Genomic DNA, 23017 nt, shown 5'->3' on the forward strand with positions numbered 1-23017 from the left:
CGGCAGGACCCACACAGAGTTAACCTCGAGAGCGGCTGTCGTGACTCAGGTGTAAAACTGGGGTAATCACCAGGAGTGATGATGCCAACAGCCTTTTCAATAAAAAATAACCCAACTAAAATATATAAATTTATAAAGACCTCATTCACTGAGTTAAACTATTTTTAGAAGCCAATTTCATCTCCTCTCTGGTACCATACAGGACATTCCTTTGTTTGTCTTACCTCATCCTGGGGACTCTGCCTTAGGAGTTCATGCTCAAGCTCTTCTGCTTTTTCTAGTCCAGAATCGAGGAGACTCTTTATTCCCACGTCTACACCATCACAAACGGCACGCACAAAATCATCCTAGAAAAAGTTTTTAAGCGTTAACTGGCAAATTCAATTTCTATATATATTTTAAATTATCAAATAATTAAGTTAAATATTCTGCTTATTTTAGCACTGTAATACATTACTAGTTTATTAATTCAACTAAAGCTAGAATAAGAACAGTATGTAAGAAAAAAAAAACAGCAAGTCTGTACTTCTGTATTCTACATATATTGTAAAGAGTGTTCGTCACCTTAGATAGGACACCATGTGGCTAGAACAAACATTTTAATATAACACTGTGTTTTCAGTAGCATGAATAATTAAAGCAAACACACATTTTCTAGAATCACAAGCCAATGTAATTATGAATACACTCTCCGTGTTGGCTGGCTGAGCACCCACCCTCCAGAGCAGACAGAAACCATCAAGCCAAAGACCCAGAAGGTACAGGCAGGATCCCAAATCATCGGGTACATTTATCCACTCAGACTGTAACAGCTTTCATCTTCTGCTAAACTAGTAAGGTATGAGCAGCTCTGAAAAGTAAATGCTTCTCCTGCTTCGTGGCCCCTTGACAGGAAACGCTGCTGCTCCCTGAGACGAAGGCTGTCACCACGAGTGAGCATGGCCTGTTACCTGCAGGCCCGCGGCCCCGTGAGCACCGCTCTCCAGGAAGTGCAGCCGGTCCCCGGTAAGAGCCGCTGACCGCCCCACGCACGCGACGGCTCGGTGTATGGTTTGGATCACTTGCTTTTGAGCCTCTTTGACCATCGGTGAAATATCCGAAGAGCATCCCTGTAAGACAAAAATGGCCCAAGGTGTCAGATACCTGAGATGATGAGGGGAGGGAAGGACAAGAAGACCAAAGAAAACGGGTTCTGCACCCACTGCCACAGTGGCTGTGCTTCACAAGAGTCCGATCAGAACCAGAGAGCGTGCAGCCTCTGACAGTGAGGACGAGAGGAGGACACAGGGGACCCTCGAACAGCTTCTGCACCAACAGACGAGCAGGCCTCGGCAGTCAGCGAAGGAGTTACATGGCTCAAAATAGCCTGGAGTTAAAACTCCCCTCCAGGTCCTCCCCACCATTCTATGGAAAACAAAGAACTCCGTCACCCGAAGGAAAAAAAAATTAAGGTTGATTATGCCCAGCTCCCAGCTGGTCCAGCCTCTGGCCGATCTCCAAAATTCCTTGCCCCAGCCATTTAAGAGATAACTACTCCGAACAACCTTGGAGAGGAACAGGCCCCCTTAAGACAGTAGCTTTCCACATATATGCCCATATATACCTCCTCTTTTCTTGGGTTAATGCAGCAGCTCACTAATCTGACTGCTGCCCCTTTTCGCCTCATTAAAGGCAATCTGTTCCTGTAAAGTGCCGGTCTCGTTCTTTTTCTGAATCTCGCCTTCTCTCACTCCATACCCTACAGTCAGTGCAGCAGCCCCTCCCGGGAGGTGCCTGACATGACAAAGTGTCCACTAGATGAGAGGACTGGGAAGGCCTGGGAGGCACCAGAGGATCTGGCCAACATCTAGAAGCTTCGCTGTCTCTCGGGGTTTCCACTTTGGCCCCCTGGATGTGTGGGCGTCTCTCGGAGGTCTGGGCATCGGCAGACTCAGGGCCTCTGCTCCCACTTCCCCCTCCTCCATCCTCACCGGGCACATGGCTGCTTGAATAAAAACGCAGGTCCCAGGGACCCTGGCTCCATACGTGATGACGCTCCGGCCAAAGATGTGGAAATAGAAATGTCACATGACCATTTCCAGAAACGTCCTTGAATGAAGACCCCCCAGGCCCCAACATTCTTTGTCCCCTCTCCCATCCCACGCACTGACCTCCCCAGGGCCCTGCCATGGAGTGGACATGGAGCTCGGGCCAGCCACAGGCTACACGGGAGGAAGTGGGGCCCCAAGGCAGCCAAGCCCACCTCCAGATGTTTTGAGAGAAAGGAAGCTTCTATCTTACATCTTCCTACAACCAAACCTCATCTAAGGGAAGAGACAACAGAAATACTCTTTGCCCTGGGTCAGCAGGCTTGTGACTAACTCACCACCTTTGACCAGAACGATGCCCCGCCCCTCCCCAGCCCCAGAGCGAGGCCCCGCCCCCTTCCCAGGCCCAGAGCGAGGCCCCGCCCCTCCCCAGCCCGGCTGGGGCCCTGGGGATCAGGAGCACTCTGGACTCAAGGCTATGGCCTAGCAGTGGTGAACAGTGGACACATCCTCCCTGGCCCTCCCTTCCTTTCTTAAAAAGGGGACAAACCAGTGCACACGTCTGAGGCTGCAGCGAAAACTAGAGGAGTGAACATTGATAAACCACACAGCACGGCCACAGCCTGGCCCACAGTAAGCCCTGGAAGTCCTGGTTCATTAAGTCAATTATTAAACATCCAGTCTACTGATTTCACACAGAAAGCGCTTCTGAAAACCCTAGAGGTGTGGTCCTGGGCGAGGCGCAAATGGGAGGAAGTCAACAAACACTTGCTGAGCAGAGGAGTCCTAAGGGAGACCTGCAGCCCCGTTACCTGCAGAAACAGCTGCAAGCGGCCCCCCAGCGTCCTCACTTCCCGCCGCAGCTCAGCCGGCAGGGCCTCCCGGCCAGCCTCTGGGAGGACGCCGCTCAGCCAGGGTCCCGTCAGCACCGCAACCTGCTCGAACGCGCTTGTCACCTGGACTGCAAGCGACTGGTTTGCTCGGTCAGTGAACACTTGGAAAGAAGAAAAGTGATGAGCAGAAATGACCTCCCAGTAAAAGAGCTCACAGACGCTTGCCACGCAACCACGAGCGTCAGACAACTCACGGCAGAGGTGACCACTCCACCGAGGACGCGTAGGATGCGGCAGTGCCCACGAGCAGGTCAGCGCAGACACTTACGGTTACACTGACTGTCCTCGTCCTGCTCTTCGTGGGCTCTGGACACGGCCAGTACCCCATCGTGGATTCTGAGGAAATTACTCATCAGGCTGTCTGCCACGGTGCCTTCTTCATCATCACTCTGTCCGAGAAGCTCTAATGACGAGCCAATCAACTCTTTGCAAATGCCAGGAAGGAAGGGTTCTGCTGAAGCCAGGTAAACGGGGCTGGATTTCCCCACTAAGCCTGTGTGGACAGAAAACAGCCACCGTAAGGCTTGTTTCCAGGGACAACGCTTGCAAACAGACGCATCAGTACGATACTGGGCACACACGCCAAGCAGGCTGCTTCCATTTCAAGACATCCTCCTTTCTCTACAGCAAGGGGAAGACAGCCCCACAGAGGACTCTACCAGCTTCTCAACAGCATCCATCCATCCACAGCCCAGCAGCTACAGAAGCAGATAACAGGGAAAACACAAATCCCATGTAACCACTGACTTCATCTCCTTCTAATTTACTTACTGGCAACACCTAAGGAAGTGTAAATTGGTGAAAACAATGGTAGTTGCATAAAGCAAAATAATATAAACACAATAAACATTAAGGAATAAACCACATGCTGGAAAAGCAGGCAGTAGCAGAGCAAACAATGGAAGGAAGGTCCCGGCAGCTCTTTGTGTAGCACCTCCTGCTCCAGGTATCCTACCACCAGAAGAGGAGGAAGCCAAATGACTACCCAGTCAGTCTGTCAAATCTTAGGGAGACAGACTCTCCGAACAACTTTCTAAGCACCGTCCAAGCCAGAGGTAGAAAGTGTGAAAGCACTCATCAGCACCTCTGGAAGTAACTGCACCCAGAACGCTAGCCCGAGTAGGGCTCTCATTGAACGTACACGGGTAGTCTTCCGGTCCAGTCCACAGGTGACGAGAAACAGCGAACTACAAAGGAAAGTAAAACACAAGCACGGGGCGGGGACTGCTGAGTGCAGAGCCAAAACAAGAGCTTGATTTGGGAGGAGAAAACAGAAACGCTGCCACGCCTAGAGCTCTGTCACTGCACGGTGACGACGATGACAGTGACCTCCCACCACCTGCTTCATGAGACGCCCGTCTGAATGCATCAAGTCCAGCTGCAGCCTGTCACCAAGATCTGTGCAAGTCCAGTTTCAGAACACAGGCCCTCAGGTGAGACGTTCAGCCACTGCTGACTCGCTGCAGTCGGGAGGTGCTGCCCCCACTAACCCCCGGCGGGCCTGGTCCTGCTCCCACCACGCGACCACCCAGGTGGGTTCACACTAAAGGCACAGGTGGGCTTCCATCTCCCTCTCAGAAAACTGCAAACAGGCAAAGACCTCTTAATACTAACTTCCCCTTATATCTTAATTTTTTTAAAGGGCACTTAAAAATGACCCTTGAGTGCCTGAAACTAACACAACATAGTAAATCAACTATTCTTCAATTAGAAAAAAGACCCTAGAAGAGATAGGTTTAGTTATCTGGAAAAGGTACATTTATAAAACATCTTACTCTTAAGTAGTACTGAATAAATAAGTTACTACCACAGATACATGGCCTTTTATTTTGCTGGTAAACAAAAAGTCCATGGCATATTTTGCTTTGACTTATATTAAACAAGCAGTAAGATAACAATTATCTTCCTAAAAGATAAGTTTATGATTAAAAAAGAAATTCTTAATATCTTTAAAGTCAAGATGAAATATAATTTCTTTCATGGCTACTCACATCCCCCTGATATCATTATAGACTATTGTGTTACATATTAATTTTTAAACTCAGTTTACTAAGGTACAGGTAACACTCTGCAAAGTGTTCGCATCTTGAGTGTACAGCTTTTTTACGCACGTGTACACCACGTAACTGCCAGTGAGGGGGACACACCCAGCCCATCGCCCCTGACAGGCTCCCTTGTGACCCGCTCCCTATCTGCTGTCACTGCGGCTCAGTTTTCCCTATTCTTGAACTTTCCATAAATAGAATCATATGGAATGCACTCTTCATTATATAGGTTCTTATACTTCACGTGGAGCTTCCCTTGTGGCTCAGCTGGTAAAGAATCCGCCTGCAATGCGGGAGACCTGGGTTGGATCCCTGGGTTGGGAAGATCCCCTGGAGAAGGGAATGGCTCCCCACTCCAGTGCTCTGGCCTGGAGAATCCCATGGACTGTGTAGTCCGTGGGGTCGCACAGAGTCGGACACGGCTGAGCGACCTTTACTTTCACGCTTCACACGCTGCTTGTGGGATTCACCCAGGCGGTGTCAGGAATCAGAGGTTCTTTTCTGTCACTATGTAGTAGTTTGTTGTTACCAAGTAGTAACTTTAATTATTACAGGTACTTACACACATAAAGTGTATCCCCCCTCTTCTTATGAAAACTGATATTACAGTCAATATTGGCATAAAATAATTATTCAGTGGAGTAAGTCCTATAACTTTTTCTTTTAAACCATTAAAACTGGAAGTAATTTTGTGACAGATGACATGTGTGTGTTACATGAAATCCAGAAGGAAACGGGGGTGCGTTCTGCCGAGGACGCCCCCTCCCTGCCCTGCGTCACCCCATGTGCCCCGGACAAGCAGCGCTTTCAGGCCGAGGGCAGCTCTCCCAGAGACTTGTTCACGAGTAAGCACATTCCCCCTCCTCACACAAGTGACATCCTGTAACACACCATCTTCCACACTTGGCCTCTTTCCACTTGGAAGGAAACAGTATCCTCGTACATTTATGAACACACACGTCTTCCCCATCTGAACCAGTCACCCGATTAACACTTGGAAATGCACCACAGAGCACAGAGCTTCAGAAGCGGGAGGCCCTCCGGCCCACCCTCCCGTTTACAGACGAGATGGAAGCTCCCAGGAGAGGAGAGGATTTGCACAAGGACCGGAAACAAGATGGCGGCAGAGACCAGACTTGGTAGCTGCTCTCAGCAAACAACAGAATCCGACAGGAGAGGACCTGCGGAGCGTGAAGAACGCAGGTCCTGGCCCGCGTGGGCCTCAATGTCGTGCAGACAGCCGGAAACCCTCCTGTTGTTCATCAGGCTCCTGCTCCTGCAACAACAGACCCCAGCAGGTTAGCAGTCACATTAATACACCACATGCAATGACGCTAGAATGCTTGCTGTTAAATGCCCTAGAGAAAACGGACCTCCATGAGTGTGCTTCCCACGGAGACGTTTTCATCAAGGGCTAAGTGAATCTGCCCATTGACTAAGAATTTCACTGTCTCTAGGTAGGATTCTAACCCTCCAGTTCACTGAGCAGAATCAATATGTACAGGATGCAGGTGACCCTTGGACGACACAGGGGTCACACGCCCTGGGCACGGCCGAAAGCCCGTGTGTACCTTACGGTCAGCCCCGGTGCGTGAGGTTCCGCCACATCCGTGGGCCCAAGCAACCCCAGGCCTGTAGGGGTTCCTGTTGGAAACCCGTGTTGTTCAAGGTCAACCGTCCCATTACTCACAGGCTCTGGATGCTGTGGTTAAAGCACTTCAGTGAACTTCTGGGCTCACTGAGCTTAAGGTCCACAGGAAGAGAGAGAAATTAGGAGTAACTACACTCAAGTGCCATGCTGTGAAAGTACTGGGGTTGGGGGGCGGCCTGCAGAGACTATGGGGAAGGACGTGGCCCCAGAGCCCAGAGGCCCCCCACCCCCAGGGCAGAGGTCAGCAGCACAGGGAAGCAGGCGGGTTGTACGGCGAGAGGGAGGCTCAGCCCAGATGGATTCTGAGCTGCGGCTGAAGGTGATGAAGTTAAAAAGACTGTAACCAAAGAGACACTGTTCTCTGCAACAGAGAGGCTATAACACAGTCACGGTCGGGGGCTCGGGGGTCACTCAGAGCTGGGCTTGAGCACCAGCCCTTCCCTTAGCAGCTGTAGGCCTTTGGACAAGGTTCTCATCTCTTTATTCTCAGGGACTTCGTCCATGAACTGGGGGTAAGGAGGGCCTTTGCTGCTCAGCAGACATTGAACACGCTCCTCTGGTGACCATGATTCCGGTGGACGAACCGCTGTGACCTCCACATCCTGAAAACCCCCAATCTCCTCCTCGAAGCTTTAGACCGCAGGAGACCCCCATCCGGGAACCTGCTTCACTGCATCCACACCAGCCCCACCGCCAGGCACCCTGCTCCCCCACCTGTCCCCTGGACCCTCCCGCATCCCCGCATCCTCGTCACCCACACCCAGGCCCAGGGTCCAGCCTCCGGGATGCATGTGAAGCCTGCCCTCCCTCGGGGCTCAGGCCGGGCCCTCATCACCGGCCCTGACCTGCTCTCCTCCCACCGGTCCTGGAGGACAGGGCGCGCCGGGCCTTTCTCTGGCATCCCCAGACACGGCAACCGGCAGGCCTAGTTCCAAAGCACGCTGGGGGCCGGGCCTGGGACAAAGGCCTCTCCAGGGCACATTGGCCTCTCTGTAGCCCAACGGTCGTGGGAACAGGGGCAGCCGTGCCTCTCCTCAGCCTCAGTTAATAAGCAGCACTTGTCACGCACGGACGTCCTCGGTCCCCACGACTGAGTGCCGAGATGCTCGTACTGACCTGACTGCATCTCACACTCCGCAAATTATGATAAAATATCAGAATATGCCAGGCTTCTGAGAAAGGGTTATTTAAAGTAATAAACACTGCTCGTTTTTATACGCAATTGGATTTATGCTAGTCTAAGTTGCTCTTAAAGCTTATATGGTAAAATACTGAGGACTTTTCCTTCATATAACTGAATATAGGCAATTTAATGCCCTAACGGCTGTAATCTGATCACTGACATACGGCTTCCCGCCACAGACACCCGCCGTGACAGCAGACAGGTCTTGTAGACAGGAAGTGACACATGTCTACACCCAGAACAAGAGCGCCAGGAGCACCAGCACCCTCACCTCCTCCTGGAAAAGGAAGAAACAGGAACATCGGTGATGTCGGGTTCCCACTCATCTTCAGGGTCACAGAAGACATCTTCACCCCGGCCACTCCCATGGCTCTAAGGAAACAAATACAGAGTTTCCAGTAACAAAGGGGGAAAAGATTTAACTACTTTGCTGCATTTATCAAAGTAAAAATGCACAGAAGTGGATGCTGTTTCAGTAAGATCTGCAAATTAATAGGTTCAAATGAGCCAAATTAAAAATGCCTGCACAACAAAATGAAACCCTGGAGATGTCGACATAGCCAGGGGGGAAACGAGTACAATAAATATAAAATAAAGGTTTTTTTTTTAATAAAGGTTTACTATCAAAATATGTTAAGAAAGCTTACAGATGTTAGCTCACCACTCACACTTCACGTGCCAAAAACTTCAGAGGACGTGAACACACACTTTACCAATAAGCAAACAAATCCTCAATCACTACTTATGAAAATGTAAGTTAAACCAGGGACACTGGTAAATGGCAATATTCCTGGTAGGCAAATTGTCAGTGAGAAAAATAAAACAAAAAGTTTATTCTATTTATACAGTATTTATAAAGTTTACTTATACAGTGTCAGAAAATGGAAGACAAGGAAATAAGACCTTAGAGACTAACGTGCGGAGCTGAGACTTCTCAAGCAGCAAACCGCCGAACCCCCGCGAGCACAGCAGCGGCCTGGGGACACCGCGCACGCAGGCCGCCAGCACCGCGGAGGACCGAGCCCGCTGCAGCGCTCTGGGTCCCTCACACCCTGCCCCCTGCACTCACGTGCAAGACTTAAAGAACACGCTATTATAACCGAGGAGATTTAGTACTAAACTTCTCCATACAGCGGTGAAAGTGAGAGTGTTAGTCACTGAGTCTGTCTGACTCTTTTTGAGACCCCGTGGACTGTAGCCCACCAGGCTCCTCTGGCCATGCGATTTTTTAGGCAAGAATACTGGAGAGGGTTGCCGTTTCCTTCTCCAGGGGATCTTCCCAACCCTGGGGTCAAATCCAGGTCTCCTGCATTGCAGGCAGATTCTTTATCGTCTTAGCCACCAGGGAAGCATGCCTTACACAGCTATAACTATATTAAAACCCAAAAAATCCCTTCTACAGGCAAAAGTAAATATACACAATTGTTAATACTGGTTGGTTTGGCTAATGTGGATGGCCTTTTATTAATATTTGTCAAATTTTCCTCAGTGAGAACATGTCATTTCTGCATTTTTCATTTCAAAAGTTTATAGAGATTTTAATGATACTGCAAACCTCATAAAGTTCCTTCATTGCTGCAAGCTTAGACTCAAACTTTTCCAGACTCCAGACGGTTGAGACCCCGAGCTGCAGGTTACGGACCCGAACACAAGTGTCAAAACTGCTTCCTTTATCTGACACCACATGTCTGAAAGAGAAACCAAAGAAAAAATGCTTCGTCTAAAATACACGTAAGAAATACACATAACCGAGAGATTCTGGAAACAGCAGCTCCCAGAAAATTCAGTCCACAGATTAAGTCTCTCCAGAGTTAAGTATTTCTGTTATGGTTATAGTCAGGTCGAGGATATACTACATACTAAAATAACTTTTTACATAATAACTTTTTAAATTAAAAATTCAATACTGCACATTTCTTTTAAAATGTGGAATACTAATAAATTCTCAACTCAAAAGAAAATTAGTAAATTCCTAAGCCAGCTAAAATGACTCTGTTTATAAAATATTTTAGAAAGCCTTATTCACTCCAGAGTGACCTCCGAAAGGGGAGTCTGGAAGTGCCCCCTGAGGATTGACACCTGCTCGCTCCTAGACGGGCATGTAGGGTACCAAAGAAACTCAACAACAACAAAAAATCATATAAATGGCAACTAGTTTAAAACAAAAGAATTAGTTTACTAATAAGGTAACTACTCACCTGCCAAAAACATAATTCTTGTTTAACCTGCTACTGATGGCGTTGGCTTCCTGAATCATGACGGACAGCTTCATGGAGCTCCAGCTGGGCTGCACTGGCAGAAGGCAACAGAGAAGGCTGAGAACATGGGTGTGAGCACAGACCCCCGGGCACACCTCCTGAAAAAATCAGCTTCACACCAACGGTTCTAACTGTGTATCACAAGAGGAAAGGGTGGTAACGCAGGGACTTTCTACAACCCTCATGGCGAAATGAAATATTCTTCACCCAAAATGAGGTCGTTCACCTGAGGAGGCAGGGAAGAAAAGTAAAGTTCACAGAGACAGGAAATGCCAAAGATGCTGCTTTTCCTCCTGATATTTTTAAAGATCTTCTCTTTTTCCTAATTTCTTTTTTTCCTAATGTCTAAGTTAAAGAATTAGATAAACTATGCATGCATGCATGCTAAGTCACTTCAGTTGTGTCTGACTCTGTGCGACCCTATGGACAGCAGCCCACCAGGCTCCCCTGTCCACAGGATTCTCCAGGCAAGAATACTGGAGCGGGTTGCCATTCCCTTCTCCAAGATAAAGTACACTACAGCCTTAACTTACATAGAACCACAATCCTTTATATTTTGCCTGAAATTTTAAAGTATATAGATAGATAAATATAGACAGAGATAAAAATACATCAGGAAACAAAAACAATTTTAGTCCACAATTCCATGTTCCTAATTCAGATTTAAGATTTTATCATTGACACTTTCTATGTTGTTCAGTCAAACTTATAACCAATATTCCATTAAAAGCGTTTTTTTTAAAGAATAAAATTCATTATTCAAGTGAATTATTCAAATTCAACTAAAAAAAAATCAACTATTCGTGGCAAGGCACTATTTTAGGACCCCAGAGCAACAAAAAGATGAATTAAGAAAATGTTCTTATCTCTTGCAAGAGACAGGAGGAGCACTGCTGCAAAGTCATCCGAAACAGAAGCTATGGAGAGCAGCTGGCACAGCGACCAGGTGTCCTCGCTGAAGCACAGAGCCTGGGTGACGCCCTGTGGGAACCAGCTTCCTGACAGCCTGGGGCCCGTCAGCAAGCCCAGAATCGGAGACCCGCCAGCAAAACAACCTGGCTGCTCCCGTCCACAAGTCACAAGGGGACAGAGTGAGAAGGGAAGAGCCTGTCAACAGATTAAAACAGACTTAAAGGCACGTCTACCATACGCAAGGTATGGACCACGTTTGTACGCTGATCCAAACAAACCAAACAAATGTATCTTAAAAATTATCAAATAGTCCAGGAAATTTGAATATGGACTAGATATCTGATGAGTATAAGAAACTATTACTAATACTTTAGTTGTGATAACAATATCAGAGTTAAGCTTCAAAGAGTGACAGAGAAAAGACGCCTTATCTCACTTGGAGACACATAGGGACATATTTGCAGATCAAGCGATAGGTTGCTTGGGTTTTGTTTCAGAGCACTCCAGGAGGCAGGGGACTGAGCAGGGGCTGGAACAAGACTGAGCTTGGTGGGGAGCTGTTGGAGATGGCGAGAAGCATGTAAGGGTTTACTGAACCAATCTCTGGGCTTTCACAGTTTATTTGACATTTTCTGTAATTAAAAATAAAAGTTTACACTGAAAACATGCTGTGTTCTACACAGGAATGTAGAAATGTACAAAAAAATAACTTCCAAGTAAGAAAGTGATGTGTGCAATGATTACACACAACTTAGATAATTCTTGTAAAATAAGAATTCAGAATTACATTATGACATTTTAAAATACATGATATATATGAAAATAATACTTGGAATTCTGTTTACTATTTGCTTACGTAACTAAATATTCTAAAAATAATAGCTCATACAAATTTATCTACATCCAGAGAAGTCACTTAACACGTAGAATAAAACATTCTGAATATGTAAGGATAACTGACACCTTAGTAATTTTATGAAATAACGCACAGTTTAGAATGCCTGCTGAGGCCATCCTGCACTCACCTGTGAAGGCTTTGTCCCTGTGGCTCTGATTCTGCTGTAGAATCTGCACTTCCTCAGCAATCCTCTGCTTCTCTGTTTCTAGAGCTTCCAGAATTTTTGCGTGGCGAATCCTGTGGTCTTCTAAAGCCTGGGTGAGATCCATTCATGTGGAGCCGCACACGAGAGCATGCAAAGAGAGGAATTATGAACCAGGCTGATAACGGCAGTCTGGATGGAATAATCCTCATTCCACAGGACGCGTTTTATTAAGCATGAAAGCCTTTTAAAAAACGACTTATACAGTATCTTTAGAAAATGATTTTTTTCCCTCCACATAATCAGGAGGAATTTCTGATGACATAATCTTTTTCTTACCATTGATAGGAGTATAAAAATCTTCAGGAAAAAAAATTACTCAAAAAAGCCCACACTCAAGAACATCTGTTGACTAAATTAAACAGTTAAATGAAAACACCACCTAAAAACCTCGTTTGACACTAATAAGCTATCTAATAGCCTACCAGTAATTGTTTTCAAGATGTAAACTGCTCTTAAACTCTCTGAGATGGTTCCCTGGCCGCTCCGGTTCTGGAGCTGCTAATACACGTGTTCTCCCCAAACTCTAGTAGGGGCATTTTTAGGTTACTGACGGTATCCTCTCTACCCCCACCTCCACTACTAACTCAGACAGAAAAGAAAAAAAACTGCCGCTTGAGAGTCAAACTTTAAGGCACAAGAAGGCAAAGCGGAGATGAGAGCAGGGGCTCTACCTCCAAGATCAGTGGTGCCCGCTCCGGGGCCGCTCATGAGGGATTCGGGGCCCCCCTCGGAGCTCTGACCCAGCAGTGCTGGAGGCACCAGGATCTCACATCCCCCAGGCGATGCTGGGCCTCTGGTCCAGCACCTGGAGAGCACCGCCCAGAAGGTGCCTCCGCCCTCAGAGAGACGAGGGACACTGGTGCCCCAGCTCCCACGGCGGCCCGGGGCCTGCCTGCTGCTCCTCCCGCCCTGGCACCAGGACGCAACCGGCACAGGAGTGAGCCACCCCCTCTGCCCTGTGCCGCGGCGGCCCTCGGCATCTGTGTGATGGCGTGACGATGGGGGAGGATGGACACTTCAGGCAGGGAGACGCCCCCCCACCCTCAGACCCGCCACTCCTGTGTCACCCTCACACCTGCCACTGTGTCACCCTCAGACCCGCCACTCCTGTGTCACCCTCAGACCCGCCACTCCTGTGTCACCCTCACACCCGCCACTTCTCTGTCACCCTCAGACCCGCCACTCCTGTGTCACCCTCACACCCGCCACTCCTGTGTCACCCTCACACCCGCCACTCCTGTGTCACCCTGACCCGCCACTTCTCTGTCACCCTCACACCCGTCACTCCTGTGTCACCCTGACCCGCCACTCCTGTGTCACCCTCACACCCGCCACTCCTGTGTCACCCTGACCCGCCACTCCTGTGTCACCCTCACACCCGCCACTCCTCTGTCACCCTCACACCCGCCGCTCCTCTGTCACCCTCACACCTGCCACTGTGTCACCCTCAGACCCGCCACTCGTGTGACACAGACCCGCCACTCCTGTGTCACCCTCACACCCACCGCTCCTCTGTCACCCTCACACCCGTCACTCTGCCACACTCACACCCGCCACTTCTCTGTCACCCTCACACCCGCCACTTCTCTGTCACCCTCACACCTGTCACTTCTCTGTCACCCTCACACCTGCCACTGTGTCACCCTCAGACCCGCCACTCGTGTGACACAGACCCGCCACTCCTGTGTCACCCTCAGACCCGCCACTCCTGTGTCACCCTCAGACCCGCCGCTCCTCTGTCACCCTCACACCCGCCACTTCTCTGTCACCCTCACACCTGCCACTGTGTCACCCTCAGACCCGCCACTCCTGTGTCACCCTCACACCCACCGCTCCTGTCACCCTCACACCCGTCACTCTGTCACACTCACACCCGCCACTTCTCTGTCACCCTCACACCCGCCACTCCTGTGTCACACTCACACCTGTCACTCCTGTGTCACCCTCAGACCCGCCACTCCTGTGTCACCCTCACACCCGCCGCTCCTCTGTCACCCTCACACCCGTCACTCTGTCACACTCACACCCGCCACTTCTCTGTCACCCTCACACCTGTCACTTCTCTGCCACCCTCACACCTTCCACTGTGTCACCCTCAGACCCGCCACTCATGTGACACAGACCCGCCACTCCTGTGTCACCCTCACACCCGCCACTCCTGTGTCACCCTCACACCCGCCACTCCTCTGTCACCCTCACACCCGCCACTTCTCTGTCACCCTCACACCCGTCACTCCTGTGTCACCCTCACACCCGCCACTCCTCTGTCACCCTCACACCCGTCACTCTGTCACACTCACACCTGTCACTTCTCTGTCACCCTCACACCCGTCACTCCTCTGTCACCCTCACACCCGCCACTCCTGTGTCACACTCAGACCCACCACTCCTGTGCCACACTCAGACCCGTCACTCCTGTCACCCTCACACCCGTCACTCTGTCACACTCACACCCGCCACTCCCGTCACCCTCACACTTGCCACTCCTGTCACACTCACACCCGTCACTTCTCTGTCACCCTCACACCCACCACTCCTCTGTCACCCTCACACCCGCCGCTCCCGTCACACTCACACCCATCACTCCCGTCACCCTCACACCCGCCACTCCCCTGTCACCCTCACACCGGCCACTCCCGTCACCCTCACACCCGCCACTCCCCTGTCACACTCACACCTGTCACTCCTGTCACCCTCACACCCGTCACTCCCCCGTCACCCTCACACCCGTCACTCCCCTGTCACCCTCACACCCGTCACTCCTGTGTCACACTCACACCTGTCACTCCTGTCACCCTCACACCCGTCACTCCTCTGTCTCCCTCACACCCGTCACTCCTCTCTCACCCTCACACCCGTCGCTCCTCTCTCACCCTCACACCCGCCACTCCTGTCACCCTCACACCTGTCACTCCTGTGTCACACTCACACCTGTCACTCCCGTCACCCTCACACCCGCCACTCCTCTGTCTCCCTCACACCCGTCACTCCTGTGTCACACTCACACCTGTCACTCCCGTCACCCTCACACCCGTCACTCCTCTGTCTCCCTCACACCTGTCACTCCTCTCACCCTCACACCCATCGCTCCTCTCTCACCCTCACACCCGCCACTCCTGTCACCCTCACACCCGTCACTCCTGTGTCACACTCACACCCGTCACTCCTGTGTCACACTCACACCTGTCACTCCTGTGTCACACTCACATCTGTCACTCCGGTGTCCCTCGGCATCCGTGTGACAATGGGGTAGGATGGACACTTCAGCTGGGAGATCCCTCTCACCCTCAGACCTGGAGCTGGCCATCGCCCTCAACAGAGCCTAAGTTCTTTAAAACAAAACCCAGGGACTTCCCTGGCAATCCAGTGGTTAGCAATCCGCCAGCCAGTGCAGGGGACACAGGTTCCATCTCTGGTCCGGGAAGACCCTACATGCTGCAGGGCGGCTGGACCCGACACCACAACTACTGAGCCCGCGCTCCAAGAGCCCGTGATCTGCAACAAGAGAAGCCCCTGCAACGCGGAGCCTGCACTCCGCAACCAGAGAGTAGCCCCTCTCGCTGCACTGGAGATGCAGCACAGCCAAAAATAAACAAATGGATAAATAAATATTTTTTAAGTCCAGCTTTTCCTCCAGACTACACTAGCTACATGATGAAGTCACCTGCTTTGTCGCCAGAGCCTCCATTTCCAGCCGCTTTCTGTTGACATGAATTTCCTGCTCAAAGCGCTGCTTCGCCTTTTCCAGTTCCTCAATTTTGTGATTCGCCTTTTGGTTATTTATTTCCTGAATCTTCTTCCTTTGAGATTCTTCTTTCTTTAAGCAACAACAGTAAAAAGTAAATAGGGCAAAAGTACAGAGCAATTCTTCAAAAACAAGATCAGTTGGTAAAGAGTCTGCCTGCAGTGCAGGAGACCAGGGTTCAATCCGTGGGTCAAGAAGAGCCCCTGAAGAAGGAAATGGAAACCCATTCCAGTATTCCTGCCTGGAGAATTCCACAGAGGAGCCTGGTGGACTAAAGTCCATGGGGTTGCAAAGAGTTGGACACGACTGAGTGACTAACACACAAATAGGGCAAAAATACAGAGCAATTCTTGAAAAACACCAAAAAAGTACAAAAGTCCCATTTTTAAAATCAGTGCCCAAGAAATTGATTCACAATGGAAAAGGGGCCCTGGAGCGTCTCCACCTCGTCGAGTTGACTAACCGACTGCAAAGAGCCACATCACTTGCCCACCCTCCCAAGCGCTGACCCCTGGACGGTGCAGGGAAGCTGAATGTCCAGCAGATGAGAGCACCAAGGCCCGAGGAGGGGCCGGAGCCCCTCGGTATCTCCTCTTCCCGGAAAGCCGCGTCTCCCCGGGACGCCCCAGGCCCATCTAGAAACCTAAGGTTACTCGGGACGCCCTGACAGGCCTCCTACCAGCTCCGCCTCCAGCACTCGGATCTTGCTCTCGTACGCAGCTTTTTGAGAGGAGAGCTCTTGCTGGGCCATTTCTCTCACGATCTGGATGCCTTGCATCATTTCCTCCTTGGCTCTCACCTGCGCCTCCTGGATTTCCGCCTCAAGCCTGCAAGGCAGCGAACAGCCACAGGGGGCGCCGTCAACCTTCACACACCAGAACTCTCAACTGTACTAAGACGTTTTCAGTTAAACCAAAGTTCAAACCTCAAAACTTAAATTTCTGACTTTCTCTCAAAAGCGTTCTTAAATTTTTATTAGCTCGAGAACTGTTTACACAAAATATAGAAGAGAAAATATAAAAGGATGAAAATTCGCCTATTTCTAAGCCACTCTGCTCTACACACACGAGTACTCACTGTAACCTCTGGGCCATCAGCAAGTCATTTTTGGCTGACTCAAAGTCTTCCGGGCCCTTGCTCATAGGATTCTCTCTGCTGGGTGGCCGCTCGCCTTTCTGGACTTCCATTGGATGATTAAATCTAAAATAATGATCGCCACCAAGAATCACCCGATCACCCTAAAGCACACAAAAAATGGACCACTGGAGGTGAGTCCGAACCAAAAATTCCCATGGGACAAATCGTCATGCTCAACAAGTCAATACCGTCCAGTGTCACTAATGATGAACATAAGAATCACGGCAGCTAACATTTATGAAACACCTGAGAGGGTCAGTTCCTAGGCAGGCTGATAAGTCCAGGGTCCCCGAGGAGGAGAAAGGGGTCTGGGGCTCTTGAAGAGGAGATAGGGGTCTGGAATTCTCAAGGAGGTGGAAAGGACAAACATCTTTTTTTTCTCTACATTCCTTACTCTTGAGTCACATAAAACGTTTTTTTCTTTAAGCCCAGAACCAGGCTTCCCAGGTGGCGCTACTGGTAAAGAACCCATCTGCCAATGCAGGAGACACCAGGGACGTGGGTTCAGTCCCTGGGTTGGGAAGATCCCCTGGAGGAGGAAACAGCAACCCACTCGTGTTCTTGCCTGGAAAATCCTCTGGACAGAGGCTACAGTCCAGGAGGCTACAGAGTCGGATGTGACTGAACACACACATGATGATACAGAACTGATGATTACACAACAAACTCAGTTTAAACTCTATACTAAGGATTATACAATATATCCTGCTTGAGGACAGTTTCTCCTTCCTGAAAACCTTCTGGCTAATCCTGTTACCTTAAAATGTAAACTATGGGAGTGGGTCTAATAAGATCTTTACAACCTTGAGACATTCTATCGACTTACTGTAATAACTAATTAGAAAAGCATGTGACCCCCTTGCTAACACGAGCAGGGGGCACTCTCCGCCCCTTCTGAGTCTGTGTCAGAAGCCTCCTCTGTTCCTTTTTCACTTTAATAAAACTCTGCTACACAACAGCTCTTGAGTGATCAAGCCTGGTCCCTGCTCCTGAAGTTAAATCTTCGGAGATCACGAATTCGACATCATTCACCATAAGCTACCACACTGTCCATATGCCAAGAACTGGGGCAGACACGCTGTCTACGTGCCTATTATTAATCCAATTTTAGGGATGAGGAAACTAACAGAGCGCAGACATTAACAGCCATGGCGCTAAGCACTGGTTGAGCTCACTGTCTGCAGACACTGCATTAAGAACCAGGCACGAATTAATTCTTCCAGCAGCCTCTCTCGACCCTCCCTGAGAGAGAGATACATACAGCATGTGACCACAGGCCTTGCTTTGCCTGCAACAGAACACTTATGCCTGTTCCCCTAACGTCATCATTAAAGTGCCTGGGGAGGGTGACACATGGTCACCTGAGCCTCGTAACTTCTCAAAGGTCAAACAGCAGCTGGCAGGGCGGGGGCTCTGACCGAAGCCCAGCTCTGCCCGGGACATGGAACGGTGCTGCCACTGGGCAGCTCCGAGAGGCGGGTCTCTGCATGAGGCCAGGCGATCTGTGACACACCAGGAGAGAACGTGAGGGCCCGAGAATCCTTCCCCTCGCTCTGACCTCAGAGGAGAGGACCAGGCTCAGCAAACTGAATCCCATGCCCAAAGGGGAACAGTTACCCGCATCTCAGCAACAGCCAACTTACATGGTGTAACACCGTGGGCTCCGAAATCAGTTTTCCGTTTATGTATGACTTCGCTTCCCCAGCTGGGACGATACTCACTGTCCCAGCGGAATTGGTGATGGTGCTGTGAAGACAGGGTGCCCATGGTTACCGTGATGGACGGACTGACAAGGAAGAAAAGGCAGTACAAATAATGCTCCTTGGGGTGTTCCTTCAGTGCTAAGGTTCCTATCAATTTATGACAACAGTAATGTATAAGAATCCTCTTATTTTCCTTCAATCAGATTTTGAAGCTTTGCTGAAAAAAGCCTGGCTTCTCTAACAATTCTATCCAGCAGTGATGGGAAAATTCTTCATTGTATGTATTACGATTAAAACTACTTAAAAAAATACTAACCCCTCTCCCCCCAAAACGAAAAATGAATACACAAACATTAAAGGAAAATACATTAAAATACTTACGAGCACTGACCCGTGTACTAAAACCAAGGGCCAGGCGAGTGGGGGACTTCCTGGCCCCCTGCTGGACTCTTCACTCTTTGGGGGCATGTTCTGTATCTTTGCCACAAGAGTAAATAATACTGGACTTATTTGTTACAGAAAACAGTTAGTAGAAGACCAAGAGGAACAGAAGATCAAGGAGCCAAACCACGCCAGGTACAAAGACACCGTGGAGCTCAGATAACTAAGACCATGCAATATTAGTGAGAAAACTCACTCTGTATCTTTAGAAATTTTTTGCATGAATACCACATATTAAAAAAAAAAAAAGCCACATGTTATTCAATATATAGGACTGGCAGAATTGGTTATTCACAGGGAAAATAAATGAATTTAGATCCCTACTTCACACCAAACAAAAAACTCCAGACTACTTAAGGACTTAAATGTAAAAGCAAAATTTCAAAACATCTAAAAGATAATTTAGGAGACTATCTCTATAACCTCAATACAGAAAGGGTTTTTTTTAAACAAGACACAGAAACTGACAACCATAAAGGAAGAGATTCACTTGTGTGATACACTAGGAACTTTGATCCATCGAAAGGCACCCTGAGAGAGAGAAAAGATGAGCCATGCGCCAGAAACGAGCTATTTACAACACATGAAACTCCCAAAAGCTTGCCAACCAGAACACAGAAAGATCTGCTACAAATTATGAAGGGAAAAACAAACAATACAATTGAAAAATGGACAAAAGACATGAACAAGTTACAAACAAGTTATAAAAGAGCAAGCAAAAGCGGCCAAAATATGTGAAGATTACTAGTCAAGGAAATGCAAACAAATGCCCAACGAGACGCCAGTTTGTGTCCACTCTACAGCGCTAAGTGTTGGCAAGGATCTGAGGGTAACAGGAACTCTCAGTGCCAACTGCGGCAGACCTGACAATCATTCTGGAAAGCAATCTGAAATCACCTTGCGAAGGTGAATTTGCACACATCCTGCAGGCTGCTCTCTCCCCTCCTAGACACACACTTAGGGCTGCTTCCCAAACTGGGGAATTACCGTGACATGCTAAGTGCAAAGTCACCACACTCATACGGCACTCGGGGCAGACAGATGGGCCAGGCTGCCCCGAGGGCCCTGTCTCACCTGTTGACACTTATTCTAGGGACGCGCTACCTGTTTGTACCAGGAGACGTGTCACAAGCACTCACAGCAGTGCTGTGGGAGTGAAATGTGAGAAACCACCAAACGTCTACTGACAAAATAGACAGGTAAGTCCATACCACACGACACTTTGCAGCTGGGAGAAAACAAGCATATCAACAAGGATGAATCATGAAAACACAGCATGGAGCTAAAACAGTTCACATAAACCATCACCCCAACAACACATGCAGCATCACTCCACTCACAGGAACAGAAGTTTAAATTCATCATCCGACCAAAAATCCTGCCATAAATGATGGATGGAAGTTTCATGCCTAAGATTATAACTCCCAAGAAATAACCCCTTGGCCACATCGCATGCATAACACAGAAACACAGCCACACTACTCATACATCACTTCCCACAGGAGAGCAGCTGCCCTGCCGTCCTCACAAAACGCTGACTGCCTGCTTTCCTGGCTAACAGACGCCCTCTGAGTGACACCAGGCCTCAGCGTGAACGCAGACGCGTGGGGAGGGAGCTGCAGGTGGGCGGGATCTGGACGGACACACCAGTGGTCGTCGGCGATCAGCACCCCCGACAGCTGGATGTCGTGGCTGGAGCTCGGTCTGTTCTTTCCAACTGTGGTCGTCCCCTCTTTTATCATGTATAACAGGATCTCCGACAGCTGAGGGTCTTCATTGAGATTGACCAGGTTTGGCAGATGGTTGTCCATTTGAAAGGTAATTCCTGCTTTCTAGTGGAAGTCAAAAAAAAGTTAACCTTGATCAGGAGCATGAAATTGTTAAATCCACCTAAAATGAAAGGTCTGCGTTAAACGTGAAAGTCACAGAACGTGTGACTCGATAATTAATGGTCTCTTAGACCATCTCCTCGCGTATGTGTATGTGTGACCGTATGCCGTAGGTGTGACCAGCATACTTCTTAGAAGCCTCCCAGGGTGACGCTGACCCTGTGTCCCTCACCTTCAGCCCACTCAGCCCACCTGGTGTCTCCATGCACCTGTCCTCACCCGCAGCCGTCCACAGTGGGTCGGGTCCTGCTACCGCATCTCTGCAGCCACCACCGGGTCCCCTCACCGTGACAATAACCTCCTGATCCCACGATGCAGGGCACACCTTTCAGGCCCCATTCCCCAGTTCCCTGTCTACACACATCTCAGGAAAACCCTCTTGAGCCTGTCAGCTCTCCTCCTTTCCGGCTCTTGCACCCAGCCCCCCACCGCCTGCCCCGCGCTCTCGTCAACTCCTCCCGTAACCCCAGCCATAGCTCCGAGATGGGTCCCTTTTCCAGTATTCGTCTTCTCTCCCTTGAACCCTCTCTCACAGCCTCACCAGGAGAACCTGTCCAGACACAGGCTGCTCCGCACTCCTTCCACCTAAAACCCGCCGTGGCCCCGCCCACCGGTCCTCACTGCATCGTGGCCTGACTGTGCCTCTCTCCAGTCTGACCCCTCCCTGCAGCCACGCATCTGTTCCTAATTCTCAGGGCATCAGGCTGCCCTGTGTGCTTCTAAACACGGTATTTCTTTGCTTAGACGTTTTGACTCTGGTAGCCAACAAGCTCCTGCTCACTGTACGAGATTTTGCTTAGTTGTTCCTTTCTGTTCCAAGTCCTCCCAATGACCGCCCTCATCACAGAAAACTACTCCCTCCTGTGTCCAGCTCCTCCGCCCATCACACTAGGGTGACTCACACGACACAGCCAGGGTCCACCATCGTGTACCTACCAGGTGGTTTAACCCCTCCCATCACATGACACTTCCGTAAACCTCCCTCTGCATCACACGTGCTCTGGATTCACCTCGGCCTCCCCAGGCCTGGCACAGCACAAACATTTCATATTTGTTGAACCAACATGAACGGAACTAGAGAGTTTGTTTATATTTTAACTTTCCAACCAGCTCAAAGGCTCTAAGCCATCACAATCCCACTCTTAAAGCTCCTCACAAGGATTCCCTCTTAACATTTTGCTCTGTACAATCAGTATACAATGAGCATTTGAGAAATTATATCTGCATATTTACTGGCATATTTCTTTGCAAATTTTCAAATCAGTTTAGAGAGTTGAAATGATACCTGTAACTCCTTTGTTACTTGAAGTTTTCTTTTTTCAGCTTGTTCAAGTTTTTCTTTCCACATTCTTTTCAAAGAACAACAAAAGAGTTTTAAAAAATCTAGATATATAAATGATTAAGAATCAAGAGATAATCAACAAAACTTAAAAAACCACTTGGGAATATTTCAAACGTCATGGTCTGGGGATGAGCTGCTGTACTCATATGGAAGGGAGGATGAACACAGACTCAGGTGCCTCCTCAGCCTCCCCGCCAGCCCCCGCCACCACCCCCACCAGCCCTGGGAGCCCAGGGAGCACAGGGCCCCGCCCCATCACACACAGAGCCCCGCCCCCGCCCGCCCCAGGCCCCGCCCCATCACACACAGAGCCCCGCCCCCGCCCGCCCCAGGCCCCGCCCCATCACACACAGAGCCCCGCCCCGGCCCCGCCCACAGCCCCGCCCGCCCCGGGCCCGCACAGGGCCGGCCCCCTGGTGCCCGAGCACCTCTGCATGTCCGCCATCTCTCTCTCCTGCTGATGCAGCTTCATCCTCAAGGACGCGATTTCTTGCCGGCAGAGCCTGTATCGTTCAGGGTCAATGTTCTGACTGCTTCTTTGGGCAGCTTTTAACTTTTCAATTTCTGCTTTCAATTCTAAACATTTGTAAAAAGAGACCTGATTAATAACATTTGATACACAGTCCACTAGACATGAACGGCTGATCTTCTATTTGAAGTCTTAAGAACCACTAAGTGAAATTTTACT

General features: G+C 49.5%; 1 protein-coding gene across 2 annotated transcripts in view; it reads right to left on the reverse strand.

The window, feature by feature from the left end:
* KIF14 (kinesin family member 14) overlaps positions 1-23017 on the reverse strand; it is a 43910-nt gene that overhangs the window by 4562 nt on the left and 16331 nt on the right. For both annotated transcript variants that reach the window (XM_043923966.1, XM_043923967.1), the window contains exons 12-27: positions 22758-22905; positions 22273-22336; positions 20746-20930; positions 18598-18700; positions 16895-17055; positions 16497-16644; positions 15737-15889; positions 11995-12121; positions 9998-10091; positions 9355-9487; positions 8071-8171; positions 6147-6241; positions 3189-3413; positions 2840-3021; positions 951-1109; positions 225-347 (exon numbers count right to left, since the gene is read on the reverse strand). In XM_043923966.1, coding sequence (XP_043779901.1) covers positions 225-347; positions 951-1109; positions 2840-3021; positions 3189-3413; positions 6147-6241; positions 8071-8171; positions 9355-9487; positions 9998-10091; positions 11995-12121; positions 15737-15889; positions 16497-16644; positions 16895-17055; positions 18598-18700; positions 20746-20930; positions 22273-22336; positions 22758-22905 — 2201 coding nt within the window. The remainder of the gene's footprint in view (positions 1-224; positions 348-950; positions 1110-2839; positions 3022-3188; positions 3414-6146; positions 6242-8070; positions 8172-9354; positions 9488-9997; positions 10092-11994; positions 12122-15736; positions 15890-16496; positions 16645-16894; positions 17056-18597; positions 18701-20745; positions 20931-22272; positions 22337-22757; positions 22906-23017) is intronic.

This window comes from Cervus elaphus, chromosome 14 (genome assembly GCF_910594005.1).
Source record: "Cervus elaphus chromosome 14, mCerEla1.1, whole genome shotgun sequence".
NCBI classification, from domain to species: domain Eukaryota; kingdom Metazoa; phylum Chordata; class Mammalia; order Artiodactyla; family Cervidae; genus Cervus; species Cervus elaphus.